Here is a 19,418-nt window from a genome sequence, read left to right as displayed (position 1 = left end):
GAGAGAAGAATAAAACATTCTCGGCATCTAGTCCTTCCTGACGTGTAGCTTTCTACCACCATGAATGCCCTCATCTCCACCGCGATACGACGCTGCCACGTAACAGTCTCATATGTCGGAGACGAGATGCCACGGCTGGTACCATTGCGGTCCATGATGATCGCTGAGCTGTGTCACATCGGATTGACATGTCAGAGGATTGTGTATCATGTCTAAAATTATGTTTATCAGAGCCCAGACTTCTACGCTCTGCTCGCACTGACGCCGCTGAGTGCCGCAAAACTTGTTGAGGTGAAATCCAGCCAGTTTGAACGCCCGTCTTTGATTTTCATACACCGGACTCGCATCCCACCCCTTGGAAATTCTATACTTGTCCATTTTGCGCCAAAGTTGGTGGCCACGAATCCCCTAAAGCAAGAACGCACGCATCCCGTCGCTGTCACCACGTAGTTGCCTCCCCAGGACGCTTCTAGCTGCGTTTGTCTACTCTTTTTTTTTCTCGCTGCATTATTCGACGGCTGCTATCCCTACCCAGGAGTGGTCAGGGTTTGTATCCAAGCAAGTGACCATGTTCCGACTTCTCCCGATCCCCACTTGCTGCAAAAACACAAAGAAGGAAGGCAAAAAACGCCAAGCTTCAAGCTGTATTATAACACAGAATGAATATTCATGCATGCAGGGAGATTCTAGTCAAGTTGAGTCGGGGACACTACCATGTATGTATGATACAAGAGTTTGTTTGCTGCAGGGTATGAACAACATGACCACATATTCTTCAAGCTCAATACTGGCGGGGATTGAGAGCCTGCCGGACCAACATCTCAAAAGTCTCTACACTACCCATTAAAAGTGACAGAGGTTCCATGATTCACTTACATCTCCTTCTTTCTCCCATAGACTCCCGAAACCCCTTTGAGAATAAGCCATCCAGCCAGGAGACGATGGAACCACCGCCCAATTGAAGATTCAAGCAGCGTGGGTTTTTCATCTGCGAGCCGCCACATCCATGTCTCATTGACGACAAGAATTCTCTCTTCAGCAGGTCCTTTGTAACTGGACCTGACACAAGAAGCAGGCTCAATAGCAGCTAGAATTAGACCCCGAACCCTGGGGCCTTTGTAAGATGGCGGGATGTCAATGAGGAGCTCTACCCGCTCCACTCCCGTCGTTTGCTCCTTGGTGCTACAAGACACTTTATATACACCATTCACAATGTCGCCTGGTTTGAAGCACAAATTATCAATCCATGCTCTATCGAAGCTGCCTTTATTCAGCGGCTCCGACAGGGCGCCACGAATAATGATTGCTTGAGGAGTCCGGCTGAAGGCCTTTTGCATACTTCTTGACACCTCTTGTAGCAGCCTCGATGGTTGAGTTGTCGGACCCGACAACTGCGGTTCCTCTGGTCGATAGGCAAGGGATGACGACGACAGAGGCTTCGAGACGACTCTTTCATATGTCACGACCCACTGAGACGGGTTATTCTTGACTTCGGCTGGCAGGCTGTGCGGCTCCGCTGGATGTGACGTCTCGGAGGCGAATGCTTCTTGGCGAGGGGCGAGCCTGCCCGATATCGACGTGGTATTTCGATACACGGCCCAGCTCGTGTACAAGACATAACCCACTGGGACGACGACGGGTAGCAAGGCCAGCGCCGTCATGACCATGGGACGATCAGCGGAGCGGACAAGCTCTCCAATGAGACCCCGAAGGAAGGCATTTTGGCATCTGCCGAAGTCTGACGGCAGAGACTCCGGTGGAACCAGGCCGATCGATGGTGAGGGGATGAGGCGACACGGTTGCTGTCTCCTAGATGATCGAGTCCACGTCAAACCCCAAATTGATCGCGGGGTTTGATCCGGACGGCACTTGCGGATTTCCCGCTAATCTTCGCCGGACACCTATGGCCTCCTCAACCGGCCACGCAACGCAATGGTTCGTGGCTTGCTTGACTTGACAAAGGACTAGCGCTGTTGTGCAGGGTAATGCTTCGTCGCTTGAATCACGTCCGTGCCGCTGCTGTCCAGAGATGGCCAAGAAAGAGCTCGAGGAATCCAAGGGAAACGGAAAAATCGTGACGGCTGAAGGCAATTGAATGTCTGCCTTGGGCGTCATGAAAATAACTCAGTGTGGAAAGAGCGACCGCCGTCTGGTCGGCATTACTTGGTTTAATTGGGCTACTTGTCACGACCTCCCAACATGGAGCCTTCAATAATGCAAATCGACTGCAGGTTAACTAGCATGGGCCCTAACCTGGAGCCGACCGTCGGCAAATACAGAATCCAAACAGCGAAGCAGAATTTGGCCAAGATGTCAATCGGCCGAGCCATCTCAACACCCCAGGGATGCCAAGCAAGATTCCCCGAACTAGTAGTTACTATTAACCCCCCTCTCCGTTACCCACATCCACCAAGATCGAAGCCAGCCAGAACTGGTGGCCCGGGTTGTGCCAACATCCGCAAGCCAACGCAAGTCACCACGCGGATCTCAGCAGTGCAAGCAGACTACGGAACTACGCGCGAGGCTGCTCATTGGGAGTCCCTACATCGTAATAGCGCAGAAGCCATCTTGCCGTGCCCGGTGGTTGTTCTCGAATCGACAACGATACTTGGACTGTGGCGTCCCCTCGCTTAACCCGTAGGCGGTCGACGTCGACGTGACATTGAAAATGAGCGGCCGGCTTCACTTGGCAATGCCGTCGGGAATAGGAAATAGAGCTCCATGCGCACACTGTCGAGTCTGAGGCTAGGGTTTGACCAATGTCTTTTCTCGAATCTGAGTGCCGGAGAGGTTGGAGCAGAGTTGCAATGGCCCCTTCTTTTGGATGGCTAAAGGGGGGGTTGCACATGTCTGGAGTCATGCTCATCATGTCCACCCCTCTTTGGCCATTCCTCGGCACCAGTTTATCTTTGCTATAAGGTATCGATCATCCGGCCTTTTGCTACATAGCGGCTTCTGTTGTCGCTAGGTTGGCACGTACTAAAGCGACTCGTGCCATTCCCTTCATATTGTCACAAAAAGGTCGATTGTAGCCAAGCAAGGGAGGACAGGCTGTATATCACCGCCGTTATGGATCGGCGCGACAGCGACAAGAAGTCGGGCGGGTCTGTCCATTACATTGAGAGAAACGGATCCGCCAACTTGACGCTATGGCAGTCCGTCAAGCGTTACAGGCATGTTGTTTGGTGTTGCATCGGCTTGACCACGACCATTTTGTTGTTTGGCTACGACTATGTCATCGTCGGCACCACGTCCGCCATGCCTAGCTTCCAGTACGTTTTGCAATTCTTCTTGCCTTTCCTACCCGCTTTGCCGGTTCCCACGTTGTCGAGCGAATCCCTGAATAACTCGTGTAAACAGACGAGACTTTGGGCGTAAGCTTGATGGACATTGGATACTGCCCTCGTTATGGCTGGGCCTGTGGACGTTTGCGAGTCCAGGAGGGTCCATTATTGGCGCCTTCTGCGGCGGTCAAATTCAGGATTCGGTGGGACGCAGAGCCTCAATTGCTGTCGGATGCTCCTTATCTGCGATTGCAGTTGCTATATGCTATGTCTCCTACGTGCCGTCCGACATTGATACCCGGCGCGGCGTCTTCTTGGCGGGCAAGGCGTTTCAGGGACTTGCGATTGGGATTGTCACGACAACAACGCAGACTTACATGTCTGAGGTTCTGCCCCCGAGTCTTCGAGGTCCAATCCTGGCCTTCTTCCCAATGTTTACTCTGCTAGGCCAGTTGATTGGGGCCGCCGTTATTTTCGGATGCATGAAAATGCCCAACGGATACGCCGTCTGCTTTGCATCACAGTGGCCATTCTCCATTGTGCCGATGATTGTGGCATTCTTCATCCCCGAGAGCCCAACGTATCTTGTTCGTAAGAACAGGATGTCTCAAGCACTCAAATCCCAGCAACGCCTTGAGCCCAGGGGCGGAGATGCCCAGCAAACTATCGATGTTATCCGACGAAATATCGAGCACGAACGAAAGATGACAAAGGCGACTTATATTGACTGCCTCAAGCGTGCCAACCTCAGGAGGACCTTGATCGTCATGTTGTCTGGAGCGTTGCCGCAAATCTTTGGCCTCGCCTTGCTGGCAAAAGCTAGCTATTTTGCCCAAGTGGTCGGCATGTCGGCAGACACGAGTGTTGTTCTGTTAATCATTGGAATTCTTTGCGGTCTGCTGGCCAACACGGCCAGCATATGGGTTTTGCACCACGTGGGACGCCGCCGCTTGATTCTTTGTGGTCTGTCTGGCGTCTCTTTTCTATGGCTTACAATGGGCATTTCCGGCATATGGGACAAACAACCGACCATCTCGTTCGTACTTGTTACCCTGTCCGTAGTATATCCGTGGTCGACTTTGCTAATACCCTTGCATCCAGATATACCGCATTCAGCATGATAGCAATCATCGTCATAGCCGGCCTCAGCGTATGGCCGGCCTCGTACGCGGTCGGTGCAGAAACGTCATCCTTGCACTTGCGAGCAAAGTCGCAGGGCATTGGCTGGCTGACGGCTGGCGCGTGTGCCTCCCTCTTTGGCTTCTTTTCGCCTTACCTATACAATGCCGACGCGGCCAACCTCAAATCCAAGATTGGCTTCATCTTTGCCGGTCTGTGTGCTATTGCAGGCGTAGCGTCGTACTTTCACATTCCGGAGATGAAAGGCCGCACACCAGCAGAAATTGATGGAATGTTTGAAGCTAAGCTTCCGGCCAAGGAATTCAAAACTTGGGCTGTCCCATCTTCAAATAGTTCGCAGATTGCGGAAGGGAGGAAAGAAGAAGCGTGACTTGACATGTAAGCAACGAGCCCACTGGGTATGCCATGATGCAAAGTATACTGTTAAAAACAAAAGTGTTTAACACCTTTCCAACTCCTCTGAAGCAATATTATGCTGCCTTCCATGCTTCCTCAAGCAAAGTCCTTGATGGCTCTGGGAGGCAACGTGCCAGCTCGAAAGTCCTTTACACGGTCATACACAAGCTTTGTCAACGTTGAAGCCATCAGAGGCTGCGGCTCCCAACCTCTAGGTCTGCAACCAAGAACTCTTGATTGCGGCAACCGGTGAGAAAACCTTCACGGGAACCCCTCAACGATTGATATTTTTTTTTCCTTGGCGAAATTTTGTTCTCATGGGAATCGCAGCACACTGGTAGGCTGGTACATGACGTCAAGGCTTGTCCCAAGACTTCCGTCAGCTTTGCAAGCTCATGGTAGCTCGCCATGGTCGTAGTCGTCATGACGCGGGGGCTGCGCATTCAAACTCAGAGCCGGTGCCGTGTACTTAGCCACATGTTTAATGAAGGACATGGATATTTTGTTACAACCGTCGCCGGGAACCGCAGCAACGCCATGGATTCGATCAATAAAGGAACACAAACCACCTCCCGATGTGTTTCAACATTGGGTGAGGGTATATCAAAGTAGTCCGTTGACATGCCGGAGTAGATGTATATACAAATCCAAGGCCTGTCTCGTCTAGTGACCTACAAGCCGTGATGTGGAATCTCTCTCGTCCGCACAAAGCAAACACATCCATCGCCGAGGGTGAGCGGGCAGGCGTCTTCCCCGCAAGCAGCACTCGTCTCGATATTTTTCTCGCTCCCGCAAGTCCATCTGTGCCAAGAGGGCGTCAGTACACGAAAGCGCAAAACCTGCCACCTCCCCAACAGCAAGACGACAGCAGCCGGGTTCCGCCACGGCCCATGCAATGCGGGAGCAGCAGCCTCAAACGCCGGTTTCAGACCACGTCTTGCCCAACGACCTACCCGCCGCGGGAAATATGTCGGGTCAAAAGCCGAGACACAAATGCGGGGAAAGGGCAGATTGCCGGGACGTCCAAGTGTTTTCGCTTATACAAAACCGCCGTTTCCCAAGCCTACCCTCCGCCGTGCCTTGAACCACCGAGCTGTGAAGAAGCTACACGAAGCGGAGTGTGCCGCGATGGCGATTGTTGCGCAAAGTGCCAAGATACTCGGCTTCACGTGTTTGCCAGTGGCCCCCCCCCCCCCCCCCTTTTCTTCCCATCCTTTATGTGTTGGCATTCCCGCGCATACAACCACCACTGCATGGCCGGCGTGAAAAGTCATTGGCAAATCGAGAAACAACCGTCGGTCCTCCGCCGACAAATGTCCGCAACTCGAGCGGTCTCGTGGCCCGCTGCTAGCGCCGAATCTTCCATGTGGTTTGGAAATGTCACGTCAAGGAGCCCAAGGCCAGAGCGGCATGGGAGGTGCCAACTCGGAAGCAGAAGGGGGGGATGGGTTAGCGAAACTAATTGGACTTTTTTCTTTTCCATCACGGCGAACTGAACTGTTGTGAGGGATTGTGCGGTGTGAGAAGTAACTGGTCGGCTTTCACGCCACGTAACTGACGGACAGGCCCGATGGCAACTTGGCGCAGTAGTTCGCCGGTTCTTCTTCACACTAGCAGGGCTCCCGAAGGGTTCTGGTATGGTTGGAATTGTATCTTGCCCCGTGGCAGCGCGCATTATACATCGTGGTGATGTAAGTCCGGGGGGGAGTGACGAGAATCCATCCCCAATGTCGTACTTTTCCATCCTCGCGCAATTCTACTCGCCTCACACGTATTTTACTACCAAGGATGGAAAAAGATATAATCCATGCTCGGAAATAATGGTTTCACGATGTTTACGTATCCAACATGGTGCAGTATGTTCCAGCCATTAGAAGAAGAACAACCAGAAGCGCGGTGAGAGCTCCTTCAACCTGCAATCATCAAAGGCCCATGCTCCCGTCAGTTTTTTGCGTGTCCCCCCCATCGTAAACTGTTCTCAAAAGGGTCAAAGGACAATATACCGCCGATTGGTCTATTCAGGCTGTAGAAACACATGCGTGGCAAGGGCGGCCGTTGCGAAATGGCACCGAAGACACTCCGTCAAGCAGCGAGACTCGTCGTGCTGGGTCGTGCAGAAACACGCCCCCCTTTTACAACATCTCTCATGGAAGCTCGTCCCCGGCCGAGGGAGGACATGTCGCCCGCCTGCCTGCCTGCAGCTATTCCCAACCGCCGCCGCCCCAGGAGACTCCGCGGATCCCGCAACGTTTGCAACAAGACTTTTAGTGTCGGCTTCAACGCGGGAAATTTATGCATCCGGTGCAGTAGCCCGGTCCTCGCTCGCTTTGTAAATGGCTGTTTCGCGGCCACGAGCTTCCTTTGGGGAAAGTTGGGGGATGCAGCCTCGCCAGGGAGGAAGCTTGGAAACCTCGAATGCGACGGCTAGCCAACTGCCAGCGTGACACGGGGGAGGTTCTACAGTCCTCATGATGCCTCTCGGACATTTCGATTCTGGACAGAGCTAGAATATACTGGCCCCCAATGAGACGTCGTGGAATGGTCGTGGCACTAGCTCCTAGCCTGAGCAGGTTGCCAACACCCTCTTTTTCAAAACTTGATGCCTAGTTGCAAAGGAGGGCATTTACTTGACGGAAAACGCAGCATCTGTTCAAGGGGCACAAACTATATATACCCTTCTTGCTCTACGCGTTGGGAAATGCAAGAATGGAGTCTCAACATCCCCCCCCTCGCGACAAACCCCCGGCAACATCAGACTTCACTTGCTCCCCCCGTCGTCGCTCAACCTCACCATGGTGTCAACCAGTGTCAGGTCAGCCATTGTCGTTGCCTCGGCCCTCGCGCCCGGCTCCGTCGCCCAGCTCTTCACCGTCAACTGCGCGCCGCTGACCTTGCACCGCGGCGATCCCATCCTCTTCCCCGGCGTCATGTCCCCCCATGTGCACGCCGTCGTTGGCGGCACCAGGTTCGCCCTCAACCTGACCAACGAGCAGGCTCGCCAGGCAAAGGCCACGACTTGCGACAAGCGTCTCGACAAGAGCAACTACTGGCAGCCTCAGCTGTACCATCAACGACGGGACGGCAGGTTTGAGCTGGTCGAGATGCAGGGCATTGTACGTTTGGTTGGGTGTATCATCCATGCAACTCTGGTGTTGGCACTTCATCCTCTGACGACAAACAGGCTGCGTACTACATTGACCGAGCTTGTGACTATGCCCCCGGCAAGAAAAACTGCAAAAACGCACCGCATGCCAGGGCTCCGCCAAAGGGGTTGCGCATGGTTGTCGGGGATCCGACTCTCAGGTTTGATTATAACCCCCCCCGGAAAACGCTCAGCCGTTTGTTGCAGAGCTGACGAGCCCGGGGGAAAATGTAGAACATATAACCATTCGAACCCGGAGCAGAGAGCCATCTCGCACGTTTGCCTGGGTGCGAATGGCGGCGAGACGCCTCACCTGCCCGCCAAACAATGCGATCGTATGAGGGCAGAGACCTTTTTCCCCTCCTGCTGGGATGGAAGGAACTTGGACAGCGGCGACCATAAGAGCCATGTAGGGCAAGCTGCGTTTCTCAGTCTATTTGCGTCTAGCAGACGAGTACAAAAAGAAAAGAAGAAGAAAAGAAAACTGACTCGGAGGAATATTTAGATGGCCTTCCCTGCGGTTGGCGACTACAACACGGGTGTGTGCCCCCAATCTCACCCCGTTGCCATCCTCTCGGTGTTTTTCGAATTCTTCTACAATACCCGAGCAGTCAAGGACTTTAACCGTTGGGTCTGGGCCATGGGAGATGTTACCGGATACGGTCTGCACGGCGATTACCTCAACGGCTGGGCGGACCAGGGCAGGCTTGACCGTGCCGTCGAGACTTGCACTGGCCCCAATGGCGTCAACGACGCCGGCTGCAGCTTGAATGTTGGACCGGATGGCCCTGGACGTTCGAGCCGTCAACCAGTCGAGGTTGCGCCTCCCAATGAGGAGATTGGATTCAACGGCCCCCTGCACAAGTTGCCTGGTGACAATCGAGTGACTGGACACCCAGTCCAGGGATAGATGTCGATGGGCTTTCAAGGACTGGACTTGAAGAATGAAGGCGCGTATATGGGATACTTAGTTTGTACATACTTAGCAGTAGGGATATAGGACCACTAACGCTATCAAAAATGGAGTCTACCCCCGTGATCCATTTCTAGTTGTGTGTCTGCGGCCCTATGATTTGCTGGCTGCCCAAAACTGTGCATTGTACGCATTCTTGGTCAAGGCCCTGTGGTCAAAACTATAAACAGCCTCCATACTCCTCACCGTAGGCTCTGAAAACGTGGGCTCTCCGCAAAAGGCATCCGTTTCTAGAAACTGAAAGCCCATGTCCTTGGCAACGGCAATTATATCCTCCAAACTGAGTTGGACAAGCGGACTGGTGCCGTAGAGCAATGGTCCTAGATTGATCCAGATGCCGCCTTTCTTGAGGACATGGCTAATGGTGTCAAAATACGACATGAGATTCCTGGCCGTGTCAATGAAGAAGTATGTCAATACTACGTCGTAGTACGCCGACTGGTTTTTGAACTCGGTGGTGAAGTCTCCCTCCACCATGAGGACTCTGGATGAGTCGACAGGTACGTCCGGGAAGGGGACGGCGCGATTCATGTTGTCATTCGACACATGATGCGACCAGCCATCGACAAAGGGGTGAACCGACTGCGACAGGGGCGTGTTTTGGGCCTCGATGAATCTATACACGGCGTTCATATACATGGACCACTCATTGACGGTGACGTCGAATCCTGGACCGGTTTTAGAGACAAAACAAGGAGAAGGTTGCAGAAAACTCTCGTGGGACACGCCAGACTCACTCCCAAGTTGGCCAATGTCGTGACCTAGTCTGCCCAGGCCAGCCCCCGGCAGCAATATGCGCACATGCTCTTCCAAAAGGTTCCGATCGGGAAACAGCCGGCGCAGTGTACCGGCAAGACAGGCAAACGTTGCATTTCTCTCGTTGGACCCTTCGCTCGCCCAGTCGCGGACAATGTGTTTCAGCGACTGGGAAACAGAGATCTTGTCTGCGTGCTTGCCCTCAGCTTCTCTGTCCGCCATGTGGCCTCTGAGCTCCTTCATCCCAACGTTGTAGAATTCCATGGCGGCGTGGACAATGTCATCGCAGACATGCTGATTCGTGGCCAGCTTTTGCTCAACCGCTTTGAATTTGGAAGAGTAGGCCAGGTGCTTTTCTAGAAACTATTCCACATTGCAAATACCACGGTCAAAAATGAAAAGTTCATGCAGTACAAGCTCAATAATTTTTTTGAGAAGCGCACCTGTTTCTGAGATTCGGACGCATACTTGTACAAGCCTCGCAGCCGGTCAACGTCAGTCCGCTGCCGTTCGTAATACTTGGAGAAGCCATGGAGCGCGTCAAGAAGGCGATAACGCGGATGATTCGGCGACCACGTCCCATGATCCCGGGCCATTATCGACAATAGCCTTTCCTTTTCAACATCATGTCGTGATGCCTCGGCGACCTGAAATGACTGCTCGAGCGCAAGGTCGACATGGCGTATCTCAACCACGGTCTCTTGGGGCTGGATGAGGGGACAAAGTCAGTTCGCCAACGTCAAGTAAGATGTATACAGGGGCGGATTCACGAACCGCATGGACTACAGATGAGCCGTTGGGAGTCTTGTCGTCCTGCGCCGCCAAGGTCGTGCCCAAGCCGCCAAGCAATGCAAACGCAAGAGGACTCACTACCACCTGCCGCAATATGGCGATCCTCATGTCGTATGCGATTGACGTGCAATATTCGCACGTGTCATTACCAACGACGGGAAGAAGAAGGAAAAGCGTGTGCAGCTCCAATGAAACATTCTCTCCTCATTTTTTTTTTTTTTTTTTTTTTTTTTTTTTGGTCAACGTGAGCTGCTCGTGAGGGGGACCTTGATGGTCTGGTTGGTTTTTGGCTTGGCATGCGCGCCACATGGTAAGCATTTGTTACAATGGAAGGTAGTAACTACAGAGTGTTGTAGCCGCAAATGTCGCACGGCACAACAAGCCCATTAGCTGTATTGGGCATCTGGCCACGTAATGCGCACGGAAATTAGATAACGCGCATAGCATTCGTGGAGCCGAGCGCCCCTTTTTAAGGGGCGCACATAATTCTCTCTTTTGTAGCTCAATTAAGGCTTTTTACTATCATTTTGTGTGTTATCTAGCTAGTGATGCCCGCTTTCGTGTGTCCGGATCGCGTCCTTTTTCTTCTCTGCAATTACAACGACGGCTCCCACGACAGCCAAACTTGATCCTGCGCAGCATAACTATCACTGTCATTCTTGGGGCCCAATGGGGCGACGAAGGCAAGGGCAAGTTGGTTGATAGACAGTGCCAGGAGGCGCAACTCTGTGCCCGAGCCGCGGGTGGGGCTAACGCTGGGCATCTCGTGCGTGTAAACGGAGTTTCGTATAGCTTTCACCTCTTGCCCTCTGGGCTGATCAATCCAAAATGCATGAACTTCATCGGTTCGGGCGTAGTCTTCCACGTCCCAAGTTTCTTCAGCGAGCTCCGGGAGCTCGAGGAAAAGGGCCTGACTGCGGTACATGATCGGATCCTTGTTTCCGACAGGGTCAATGTCCTCTTGGACCTGCACATGGCAGTGGATGGTCTTGAGGAGAGGGAACTCGGAGACGCAGCTATTGGAACAACAAGACGCGGCATTGGTCCCTGCTATCAGACCAGCAGAGCGCGAACTGGCATCAAATTGACTGACGTCTTCTACCCTGACCTTTTCAAGCAGAAGGTGAGGCGCTTAGCCGATGGCTAACAAAAGCGCTTCGGAGAACTGTTCGAATACGACATCAAAGCCGAGCTTGCTAGCTTCGACGAGTACAGGGAGACGCTGAAGAAGTACGTCGTGGTCCGTGGACGGCGTGTCCTTCATGAGATCCGCACAGCAGAGCGACACGAAAATTGTGATCGAAGGCGCAAACGCACTGATGCTAGATGTTGATTATGGCTCTTACCCATTCGTCACTTCCTCAAGTACTACGCTCGCTGGTATTATTGGTGGACTTACACTGAACCCAAGGAATATCACAGAGACAATTGGAGTGGTCAAGGCTTATACTACCCGTGTCGGGGCGGGGGCCTTCAAGACCGAAGATACCGGAGAGATTGGCACCAAGGTCCAGGAGATTGGACGCGAATGGGGAACGTCGACTGGCCGCAGACGCCGATGTGGATGGCTCGACCTTGTTGTTGTCAACTACAGTAACTCGATCAACTACTATACCAGCCTGAATCTCACGAAGCTCGACGTTTTGGATACTTTCGAAACGATCAAAATCGCCATCGCTTACAAGATCGACGGAGAGGAACTGGACTCTTACCCCGCGGATCTCGACATCCTGAACCGAGCTGAGGTGGTTTACCACGAGATGCCAGGCTGGCAAAGGCCGACTACTAACGCGAGGACCTACTACGATCTCCCCAAGGCGGCCCGCGATTACGTTGAGTACATCGAGAAGTTTGTCGGAGTCAAGATCAAGTACATCGGCACTGGTCCTGACCGTGAGGCCATGATCCAGCGCCCCTGATTGCGCGAGATAGAGGAGGCACCCGAGGCTTGACTTGGATCGTGCGCAAGTGTTGGCTGCCGAAGCCATTCGCTGACCCGAAGAAGAGTGTGCGCATTTGGAGATTAGATTTTGATTTCTCACGGGTAGGCCCAGACCTCTAAATGTATTGTATTTTTTGTATTTTTTACTATACTGTATTATATTATATTATATTATAATATATTATAATACATTATAAGATAAGAATACCTATAAATGTATTATAAGGCTAAAAAATATTTAATATTATAAATAAATGCTTATATAAGCATATTACATATTTAAATAAAGCTAAAAATCACGTGATTATAAATCTTTAAAAATTAACCTTAAAATGTGAATATTAAGCGAGATATTAAGCTTTAAAGTTATATCTTAAAATAAAAAGTAAGTAAAGCGGGGCGAATTTTTAATTGCTTATAACTTTTTAAAATAATAACTTATAGTAATAAAAAGTAGAGCATTTTAAAGAGCTAATTTAGCTCTTTTCAATAATATAAAAATTTCCCTTATAACCCTTATAATTAGCCTTATAATCCTAAGTTAAAAAAATAAGGGTCTTTTTTACTTGAAATACATTTATAGGTATTTTAGTAATGTAATGTAATGTATTTAAATATAATACACGAGAAAACAATATAATATAAAATACAATACATAATACACTTGTATTTACTATATTCGTAAGAGCTCTGGGTAGGCTATACGGCCCATACCTTAGACTATAACTGATAGCTACTTGGATGAAAAAAAAAAAAAAAATGTCGCACGGCACAACAAGCCCACTAGCTGTATTGGGTATCTGGCCACGTAATGCGCACGGAAATTAAATAACGCGCATAGTATTTATAGAGCTAAGCGCCCCTTTTTAAGGGGCGCATATAATTCTCTCTTTTATAGCTTAATTAAGGCTTTTTACTATTATTTTATGTGTTATTTAGCTAGTGATACCCGCTTTCGTGTGACAGTAAACGGGTTCCTGGGTGTAAATCTGGAGCAAGTAAGCATAAAATTATGTGCTCAAACATGATCCATTTCCGAGCAGGGCAGCGTCGCCCTGGCCCCTGGCGAAGGAGGTGATGTGAATTCACCGGGACGCTATACGCTGTACTCCTAGCAAGCAGCAAAGATAGCGGCCATGTTGCCAAGTCGCAGCCAACATTTCCGGGACTAAAACGCCTTCCAGAAGAGGCAAGTCGAGGCTTTGCTTGGCTGAGATCGGTGGAGTCTCCCGTCGGTGCCCCGGCTCCGCCACAACATAAGACGCACTCAACTGCCGTTTGAACCATGGGCCAGTGAGCATCCGACGGATGGCTTTGTTTGACCTTTGTTTTTTGTGTACCGGGCGTAGTAGCTTCGTTCATGCACGGTGCCAATCATTTGTTATTGCCCCTACACTACTTGCGTGTCTAGACGTCATTGTCCTCAAAGGGAAGCTCAGAGCATTTCCTCAGAAATAACCACCTTGAGCCCTGGCTCGAGCTTCTTGGCCTGGTCGTCACTGCATATTTATCAGTGGGAACGGCGCCATGCAGAGATGGAGAAATGGTCCCTATGTGTCGTCTATTGCTTGCACAAGCTATTTGTACGATCCTAAGCCCCCTCAAAACCCCTGCACTTTTACAACTTTGTCTCTAGAGTGGATTTACGGACCGTAAAATATAACTTCCATACTACGCTGATTCTTATCGACATGCCTTATTTGGAACAAGCGACTGTTCCATCATGGTCCACAAGAGCGTGATAGGAGTATATAACCAGAGCCTAGAGAATCGTCGTACTCATGATCGAATCCGTGACTGAAAAAAAAAGGAACTCAACATTATTTAGTGTGTCACTGTCAGAACGATAATGTTTTCGTTCAAAAATCTCGCGTCGCTCCTGGTAGCGGCCCTTCCGCTCAGCAATGCCACGCCCCTAGCTGGCAGCGCTGCTGATCTGGTCCCGGACAAGTACATCATCACCCTTGAAAGACGGTACTAGCGCGAAGTGACTTCAATGTCCACATGAACTGGGTTCGGGATGTTCAAGTGGCCAGAGCCCGCCATCGCAGGGGACTCAACTTCCGCGGTGTAGAGAAGACGTATGGTGTCGGGAACTTCAACGCCTATGCCGGCCACTTTGACGAGCATACTCTGGAAGCTATCCGGAGAAACGCTGACGTAAGGCCCTTCCAAGTTACAGTGTAGGAGGAAAACTCGGGGGCGTCACAGGCTGGGGACTGACGTGGAAATGATGCAAGGTTGAGAGCGTTGAGCAGCAGCAACTGTATCATCTGCACGAACTGACCACCCAGAAGAACTCAACTCATGGACTTGCTACTGTTTCCCATAGAGAGCCCGGATCAACCGAATATGTCTATGACAGTAGAGCTGGCGAGGGATCTACCGTGTATGTTCTCGACAGTGGTATCCAGCTGGACCATCCAGAATTCGAGGGTCGTGCTATTCACGGGTATAATGCTGTCAAGGGCGAGACAGACGACGATGTGCAAGGACACGGTACTCACGTCGCTGGTATTGTCGGTAGCAAGACATACGGTGTTGCCAAGAAGACGAAGCTGGTAGATGTCAAGCTGTTCCATGACGCAGGCAGCACCAGTGAGATTATCCTGGACGGAATTGAGTGGACTATCAAGGACATTACAGCGAAGCAGATCCAGAACCGGACTGTTGTGAACATGTCTTTTGGTAGGTGTGATGGTTTGTCCGTTGTCGCCATCGAAGCTCGCATCACTAACAATATTTCCCTCCCCCTCAATAGGCGGCGGAAATTCTACTGCTCTGAACAAGATAATAAAGGCCGCGTACGACGCAGGTATTCTGTGCGTCATCGCGTCTGGTAACATGGGTGTCGATGCCTCAGACTGGTCTCCTGCCTCGTCGCCTGATGGCATCACCGTCAGCGCCATTGATGCAAACTGGCGACTATGGGATCACTCCAACTACGGCCCCGTTGTTCACATCTTGGCTCCTGGCGTGGACGTCTTGTCCCTTGCTCCTGGCAATCAGACTCAGAGCGGCAGCGGAACTTCTCAGGCGGCTCCTCATGTTGCCGGGCTGGCCGCCTATCTGGCAGTTGCCAAAAACATCAACACTGTAAAGGAGTTGAAGGCTAGTATTCTTTCTCTGGGGACCAGTAACAAGGCCATCAGTGTTCAAAACAACACAGTCAACTTGGTTGCATACAACGGCATCAAATAGCAGATCAGCCAGACTGAATGATAGAGTTGGGGAAATTCGAAAATTTTGCCGTTGTAACTACCTACTATGAGTGATTCAATGATATTTCTAGAAATTAAAATCGCGCGACAATTCAATCTAGTAAGCAAGCAGTAGACCGAATATGTGCCGGGAATATTTTACATACATAATTGTCCTCAGCACACCAAGATCAAGTAGACAAGGCCATGCCAGCTTGCCAATTGATACCGTCTATCCTTCATTCTCTGGAGTTGGATCATCGAAACTTGCGTACCCGAAATGGCGGCAAGCACTAGGCTGTGAGTTTGCTCAAGTGCCGAAATGAGTTCAAATGACATGGTTGAGCCGGCCGCGCGACGCGAGTGGCGTTCCAACAGCAGGAGTTTGTCAAACTAACTTGTATACTCAATCAGAATTGGAACTTGGCGTTCCCTCATCAGAAAAGCGAGCCAGCTAAGACGTATTAGGGATATATAGTTCGTCCACACCTCGGGAATTGCAGTAACGGGGGGAAGATCCATAGACGCCATTGGGCTAAGGCCAGCCGCCATAGGACGGTTGAATGGCGTGATCTAGCCCGGCCATCAGAGCTGTAAGCCACAACAGGCATTATGCCATGGGCAATGCACTGGTAGGGACAAGGTTATAAAGCACAAAGAGGCCGCTACTACTTTTCGGGTCAGCCTATAAACAGAGGGTGAGACATTTGACTCTTGTAGAAAGGGTTGAATCGACCGCAACTGCAGGGCTGGAACCGGGGATAGGACCATCGGTCGCTGAACAGGATGGCTCTGGGTGAATGTCGCCATTTTGGGTTCAATGAAGTGAATGTTCGTTGCGCAGATCGAAATGTCCTTGAGACAGAAAATCTTGCGTCATAAGTCGCGAAACTTGGGATCTGCTCGTTGTTGCGCGCGGTGATTCTTTTTGTTCATAAAAGGTCCAAACATAAATAGTACGAAGGCACCGGCATGGATTGATGTTTCCGAGAAGGATCATTCTTCCCCTCTTATACTCACCACATTGCGGCCTCAAAACCCGGACGAGCCATAACTACGTAGCTAGTTGTCATCATTAGCTATGAAGTTTACCTCTGTAACGGCTCTTGTAGCCTCGTGCCTCGCCGCCTCTGCACTGGCTGCGCCTCGATTGGAGAATAGAGATGAAGATAAGTTTGATCAAGGTCTCCCAATCAGCAAGACTGGGAAAGGGGGTCCTATCAGCGGTTAGTTTGTTGTAACATGTTCAACTTATGCGTCCCCGTCAACCTGACCGTGACCCAGGTGGCACCAACCAGGCGCTTGACTTGCAGAACCCCGACAACCTGGGCCGACAGTCGACAGACAATGGAATTGTTCCAAACCTGAAGTGGAGCTTTTCCGACTCCAAAACCAGAATCCTCAAGGGTGGTTGGGTGCGAGAGCAGGTTATCCAGGATCTGCCTCAGAGTCACGATATATCTGGCGCGCAGCAGCACTTGAAGAAGGGTGCAATCAGAGAACTCCACTGGCACCGAGTTGTAAGTTGGTTGTCCCTCAACTCAACCCATAGTGTTGTGCTTACAAGCTATACTTTAGGCCGAATGGGGATTCGTATACAAAGGCCGCATCCTTGTCTCTGCAGTCGACGAAAATGGCAAATATCAGGCTGAAGAGCTGAACTATGGTGACATATGGTACTTCCCCAAGGGTGTCGCCCACACCGTACAAGGTCTTGAAGACGAGAACGAGTTCCTCCTCGTCTTTGATGAGGGCGATTTCGACAAAGTCGGGTATGCAAATCCGGATAAGCATATGACTGACGCACTTCCGCTGACTTGAGTATAGAACCACGTTCAATATCGATGACTGGCTGGCCCATACCCCTAAGGATATTCTGGCGAAGAATTTTGGGGTCCCTGAATCCGTCTTCGATAACATCCCTACCCCTAACCCATACATCTTGAACGCCACCGTCAGCGAGAAGAACGTCACTGGTGCTGTTACTCCGGTTGCATCAGGAAATAGCTCGTTTGTTTACCGTACCTTGGAGCACCCCGCTGAAAAGATTGGAGGCCAGGGAGGTGTGTTCCGCAAGATTGACTCGACCAATTTCCCGATTTCCAAGACGATTGCAGCGACATTTGTGACCCTGAAGCCAGGTGGTCTGCGAGAACTCCACTGGCACCCCAATGTATAATCTACCCCTGCATCAGATATCCTGGTTCACTGCTAACACTACAGGCTACAGGCTGAGGAATGGCTATACTTCCATCAAGGGACAGCCAGAGCCACTGCATTCATTGGAAACGCCAATGCCAGAACATTCGATTTCAGAGCTGGCGATACTGCTGTCTTCCCTGACAATTCTGGGTAAGAGTTTTACCCTTTCGTAGCGGTATTCTTGCGAGGGGCATCGCCGGGCTAACGCTAATCCAGACACTACATCGAAAACACTTCAAAGACTGAGGATCTGATTTGGATTGAGATTTACAAATCTGATCGCGTTGCCGACAGTCCCCTTACTCAATGGCTTGCTCTAACGCCTCCGGACGTTGTGTCTCAGGCACTCAAGGTCCCGATTGAGTTTGTTGAGAAACTTAAAAAAGAAAAGCAAGTCTTTGTCAAGTAGACAGGCATACAAGACGTACGTACGCTGGCTAACCACATATTCCGGCAACTGTGTACATAGTTCAATTTACCTTCGTGGGGACGGGTTTTATCGTAGCGTGGCAACCATTCCATAATATATAACTTTTTTAGTCATTGGCTGGCCGAGTAGTGCGTTGGCTGTGTCAGTGGAATCGTAGTGTTGAGAATGGCAGTCGGGGGTGGCAGTCGTAATGTTGAATATCATGTGTGATGGGAGGAATCTAATTAGATGCTTGATACCATCTAAAATCGGGTCAGTGCAGTAAGCCTGTGGCCAAAGCTCGAGGTTCATTTCATCATTGTCGTCACAGACCGCGAGCAGACCTAGATATGGGGGGACCCCTGCTACATAGACTTCAAATCGCCCCTATCTGCCTCCACTCGGAGAGGAAGGATGGAAATTTGGTAACGATTGGATCCTTGCCCATATGGGTGTTGTCAATGCGCAATGTAGTATTCACGGTGACCGAGTGGGCGTCACTACGGCTGTTGAAATGATTGGAGTGGTTGGACCTCGTCTTGGTCCTCCGGGGCTCCGGGGCATGTGATGCTGCCAATTCTCGGACTACAGGCGATCGAGGGTGTCAGTACTCCCCCGGACAGTCGGTACCCAAAGATCTTGAAGCGTGGGAAGACGGATTGAAAGGTCGATGCCGGCCGGAACGGCTTTTCCAACGGTTGTTTTGGCCAAGAAATCTGCCAACCTCTGGATGGGTTCGCCGGACGCTACCAATAGATGGCGACGCTCGGGGCGCTGTCCTCCCATGACGGGCAGGCGCGACCCACTTCAGAGCGCAGGTGCTTTGCGGAGTTCGGAGCGCGGAGTAACGACGTGCGTCATTGATGGCATTTTGAACACAGACTTGAGAGTCTCTCAACTACCAACGCGACACTCCAAATACACCCATTCGGACAACCGGCAACAAATTTCCGGATACACCCCAACAAGTCACTTACGTCTTAATGCCGGCAACATTGCAATGCCTCGCTCTTGGACTTCACCCTTCACGCCAGAGCGCGCTAGAGAGCGCTAGGTCCACTAGGCACCACAATGCGTCTCGCCGACTTCAACAGGCGCATGCGTTTACGCATGCCAGGGAGATCAGCGGTGGCCGCAGGTTGCCATCGTCTTCTGCCACGAGGGGCCCTGCATTGGTGATGC

The 19,418-nt window shown here is 51.1% G+C and overlaps 9 protein-coding genes across 9 annotated transcripts; 6 read left to right on the top strand and 3 right to left on the bottom strand.

Moving 5' to 3' along the window:
• Positions 1–678: 678 nt before the first annotated feature.
• Positions 679–1,667, bottom strand: J3458_000909 (uncharacterized protein; the record flags this gene model as incomplete). Its single annotated transcript, XM_066116410.1, has 1 exon — positions 679–1,667. The coding sequence occupies one exon, from the start codon at positions 1,665–1,667 to the stop codon at positions 873–875; it is 795 nt and encodes a 264-aa protein (XP_065978292.1). The 3' UTR covers positions 679–872.
• Positions 1,668–1,809: 142 nt separating this feature from the next.
• J3458_000908 (uncharacterized protein) lies at positions 1,810–2,115 on the bottom strand (the record flags this gene model as incomplete). Its single annotated transcript, XM_066116409.1, has 1 exon — positions 1,810–2,115. One exon carries the CDS (start codon positions 2,113–2,115, stop codon positions 1,810–1,812), a length of 306 nt encoding a protein of 101 aa, XP_065978291.1.
• Positions 2,116–2,783: 668 nt separating this feature from the next.
• On the top strand, positions 2,784–6,013 carry J3458_000907 (uncharacterized protein). The gene is made up of 3 exons (XM_007809724.2): positions 2,784–3,272; positions 3,361–4,320; positions 4,386–6,013. The coding sequence occupies exons 1-3, from the start codon at positions 3,070–3,072 to the stop codon at positions 4,792–4,794; spliced, it is 1,572 nt and encodes a 523-aa protein (XP_007807915.1). The 5' UTR covers positions 2,784–3,069; the 3' UTR covers positions 4,795–6,013.
• A 1,091-nt stretch (positions 6,014–7,104) lies between these two features.
• On the top strand, positions 7,105–8,879 carry J3458_000905 (uncharacterized protein). Its single transcript, XM_066116408.1, has 2 exons — positions 7,105–8,371; positions 8,468–8,879. Exons 1-2 carry the CDS (start codon positions 7,613–7,615, stop codon positions 8,870–8,872), a joined length of 1,164 nt encoding a protein of 387 aa, XP_065978290.1. The 5' UTR covers positions 7,105–7,612; the 3' UTR covers positions 8,873–8,879.
• A 149-nt stretch (positions 8,880–9,028) lies between these two features.
• J3458_000904 (uncharacterized protein) lies at positions 9,029–10,810 on the bottom strand (the record flags this gene model as incomplete). Its single annotated transcript, XM_066116407.1, has 4 exons — positions 10,466–10,810; positions 10,135–10,398; positions 9,673–10,054; positions 9,029–9,603 (listed from the first exon to the last, which is right to left on the bottom strand). The coding sequence occupies exons 1-4, from the start codon at positions 10,589–10,591 to the stop codon at positions 9,029–9,031; spliced, it is 1,347 nt and encodes a 448-aa protein (XP_065978289.1). The 5' UTR covers positions 10,592–10,810.
• Positions 10,811–11,315: 505 nt separating this feature from the next.
• Positions 11,316–11,630, top strand: ADE12_2 (Adenylosuccinate synthase; the record flags this gene model as incomplete). The annotated part of the gene is made up of 1 exon (XM_007809721.2): positions 11,316–11,630. The coding sequence occupies one exon, from the start codon at positions 11,316–11,318 to the stop codon at positions 11,628–11,630; it is 315 nt and encodes a 104-aa protein (XP_007807912.2).
• Positions 11,631–11,745: 115 nt separating this feature from the next.
• On the top strand, positions 11,746–12,402 carry ADE12_1 (Adenylosuccinate synthase; the record flags this gene model as incomplete). The annotated part of the gene is made up of 1 exon (XM_066116406.1): positions 11,746–12,402. The coding sequence occupies one exon, from the start codon at positions 11,746–11,748 to the stop codon at positions 12,400–12,402; it is 657 nt and encodes a 218-aa protein (XP_065978288.1).
• A 2,027-nt stretch (positions 12,403–14,429) lies between these two features.
• On the top strand, positions 14,430–16,034 carry J3458_000901 (uncharacterized protein; the record flags this gene model as incomplete). The annotated part of the gene is made up of 3 exons (XM_007809720.2): positions 14,430–14,585; positions 14,666–15,113; positions 15,187–16,034. The coding sequence occupies 3 exons, from the start codon at positions 14,430–14,432 to the stop codon at positions 15,624–15,626; spliced, it is 1,044 nt and encodes a 347-aa protein (XP_007807911.2). The 3' UTR covers positions 15,627–16,034.
• Positions 16,035–16,878: 844 nt separating this feature from the next.
• On the top strand, positions 16,879–18,926 carry J3458_000900 (uncharacterized protein; the record flags this gene model as incomplete). The annotated part of the gene is made up of 4 exons (XM_066116405.1): positions 16,879–17,145; positions 17,204–17,397; positions 17,453–17,977; positions 18,044–18,926. The coding sequence occupies 3 exons, from the start codon at positions 16,879–16,881 to the stop codon at positions 17,802–17,804; spliced, it is 813 nt and encodes a 270-aa protein (XP_065978287.1). The 3' UTR covers positions 17,805–17,977; positions 18,044–18,926.
• Between the last annotated feature and the right edge of the window lie 492 nt (positions 18,927–19,418).

Source organism: Metarhizium acridum, assembly GCF_019434415.1.
Source record: "Metarhizium acridum strain ARSEF 324 chromosome Unknown scaffold_1, whole genome shotgun sequence".
NCBI classification, from domain to species: domain Eukaryota; kingdom Fungi; phylum Ascomycota; class Sordariomycetes; order Hypocreales; family Clavicipitaceae; genus Metarhizium; species Metarhizium acridum.
Note: the sequence above shows the minus strand (reverse complement) of the source record. Positions and strands in the feature narration are given on the sequence as shown.